General features: G+C 24.7%; 1 protein-coding gene across 2 annotated transcripts in view; it reads left to right on the forward strand.

The window, feature by feature from the left end:
• The window catches only part of LOC100575066 (peroxidase), a 14916-nt gene that overhangs the window by 8441 nt on the left and 4522 nt on the right, over positions 1–1953 (forward strand). Inside the window, exon 5 of one of the 2 annotated variants that reach the window (XM_016807112.2) lies at positions 1675–1953. The exons of the other annotated variant lie outside the window; for it this stretch is intronic. Within the exon in view, the coding sequence (XP_016662601.1) occupies positions 1675–1892 (218 nt within the window). The 3' untranslated portion in view covers positions 1893–1953. The remainder of the gene's footprint in view (positions 1–1674) is intronic. 2 annotated transcript variants of the gene reach the window in all.

Raw genomic sequence — 1953 nt, forward strand, 5'->3', positions numbered from 1 at the left:
AAAATCTAAAAACCTATATAGGATAAAAAATCATTTTAATAAAAAAATGTTATTATAAGTCATAAGTATGGAAATTCTGATCGAATAGTATAATATTAAATTTGTTTTTTTCAAAAATTCCAAAATTATTAAAAAAAATTTGTTAGGCAAATAAGTTTTTTTAAATTTCCAAGATAGCCATTTTGTTGATCGTATTTTTTAAAATAGTTCAAAAATAAAAAAAATATGAAAATTGTTCAAGTTGCAGCTAATTATTATTTTTAATTTTAACCGAAAAATCAGCGCGACTGTAATAATTAACATGCGAATCGTATTTTGCTAATGCCGTATGTATAGGTAACATAACTATTATTCTTAGAAATTCGCAATAATAATTAGCTCTAACTTGAACAATTTTAGTTAAATTTTAATATTTTTTTTTTTGAACTGTTTTAAAAAATACGATCAACAAAATGGCTTTCTTAGAAATTTAAAAAACTTTTTTGCCTAAAAATTTTTTTTAATAATTTTTGAATTTTTGAAAAAAACAAATCGAATATTATGCTATTCAATCAGAATTTTCATACTTATGACTGTAAAGAAAACTGCATTTAAATATATTGATCTTCTACGGAGATACTATTGGCGATATGGGACTTCTGGGACATACTGTATAATAAAAAAAACAAGTCAGGTTGAATGAAAAATTAAATTTAATAAAAAAATCTAATTAGGATAAAAGAAATTCAAATAGAATAAAAATATTCATAGTCAAATAAAAAAATTCTGGTTGAATAAAAAAGTATATTTAATAAAATATCTCAATAGAATAAGATCAAGTTAAATGAAAAAGGCCAAATTTAATAATACAGTTATTTTTGTGTTCATTTTAGATTTTTATTAATTTAGGTTTTCTTATTGAATTTGGCCTTTTTCATTTAACTTTTTTTTTATTAAATTTACTTTTTATTCAACTACCTAGGCTTTTTTAATTTAATCAAGCTTTTTTTGAAATTAGATTTTCTTATTAAATATAATTTTTCATTCAACCTGTCTTTTTTTTTTTTTTTAAATTAGATTTCTTTATTAAATATAAGTTTTTTTCAACCTGGTTATTCTTATTGATAACATATTTGAAAGAATGATTTGTGTGAAACCAGCGGCACTTTTTCAAAAATTTGTATAAAATAAATGGATATCCAACAAATGGTGGGACCTTTCACAACAACGTCTAACAAACCGTTGCTAACAGTTTTGGATATCTTTTGATATTGTTGATTTAGTGTTGGCCGTTGATGGTAACATAGCTGTGGTTTTGGAAAATTTCTTATAAGTTTTTAATGACTGCCAACAAGTTGTAAACACTTTCCAACAATTTCCAAAAAACATCCAACAAAAATGTTGAATAGGTTTAATTGAATTTTGAGTGCTGCCAAATTCAAGAACGTATTTCAAATATTTATAGAGTACCTACTACTTTGCCGTTTTCGTTAATTATAGTTAAAAGAAAAAAATTTATAGATACAGTAATAAGAATTTTAAAAGTGCGTGTTTAGTCCAATAATATTATATTTTAGGTTATACTTAGTTTCAACAAAATATACTAAGATATTTTTTTTCTTAGTTGCCAGTTGGTATTCACTATTAAATAAAATCGATTTTTTATAAAATAATAATAATAAATAATTGTATCAGTGCCCCCAGCGGATTGTTTGTTACAGTTTCAGGGTGACGACAATATTCCATATATTTGCCAAGCAGTGATTAAGATCAGCCCATCAGACCCATCATTTTCTGAAATCAATAAAACTTGTCTTCCATTTAGACGAGCAATGACAGCTTCTTTTGATTTCAACTGTGAAATAACTCCTCAGATACCCGTGCGTAATGATTTATATTATCGTATATTTTAAGCTATTACATAGCTTTTATCGCGGGCCTGGCGTGTTGAATGCAAAACAATTTTTCGATACG

This window comes from Acyrthosiphon pisum, chromosome A1, assembly GCF_005508785.2.
Source record: "Acyrthosiphon pisum isolate AL4f chromosome A1, pea_aphid_22Mar2018_4r6ur, whole genome shotgun sequence".
NCBI lineage: Eukaryota > Metazoa > Arthropoda > Insecta > Hemiptera > Aphididae > Acyrthosiphon > Acyrthosiphon pisum.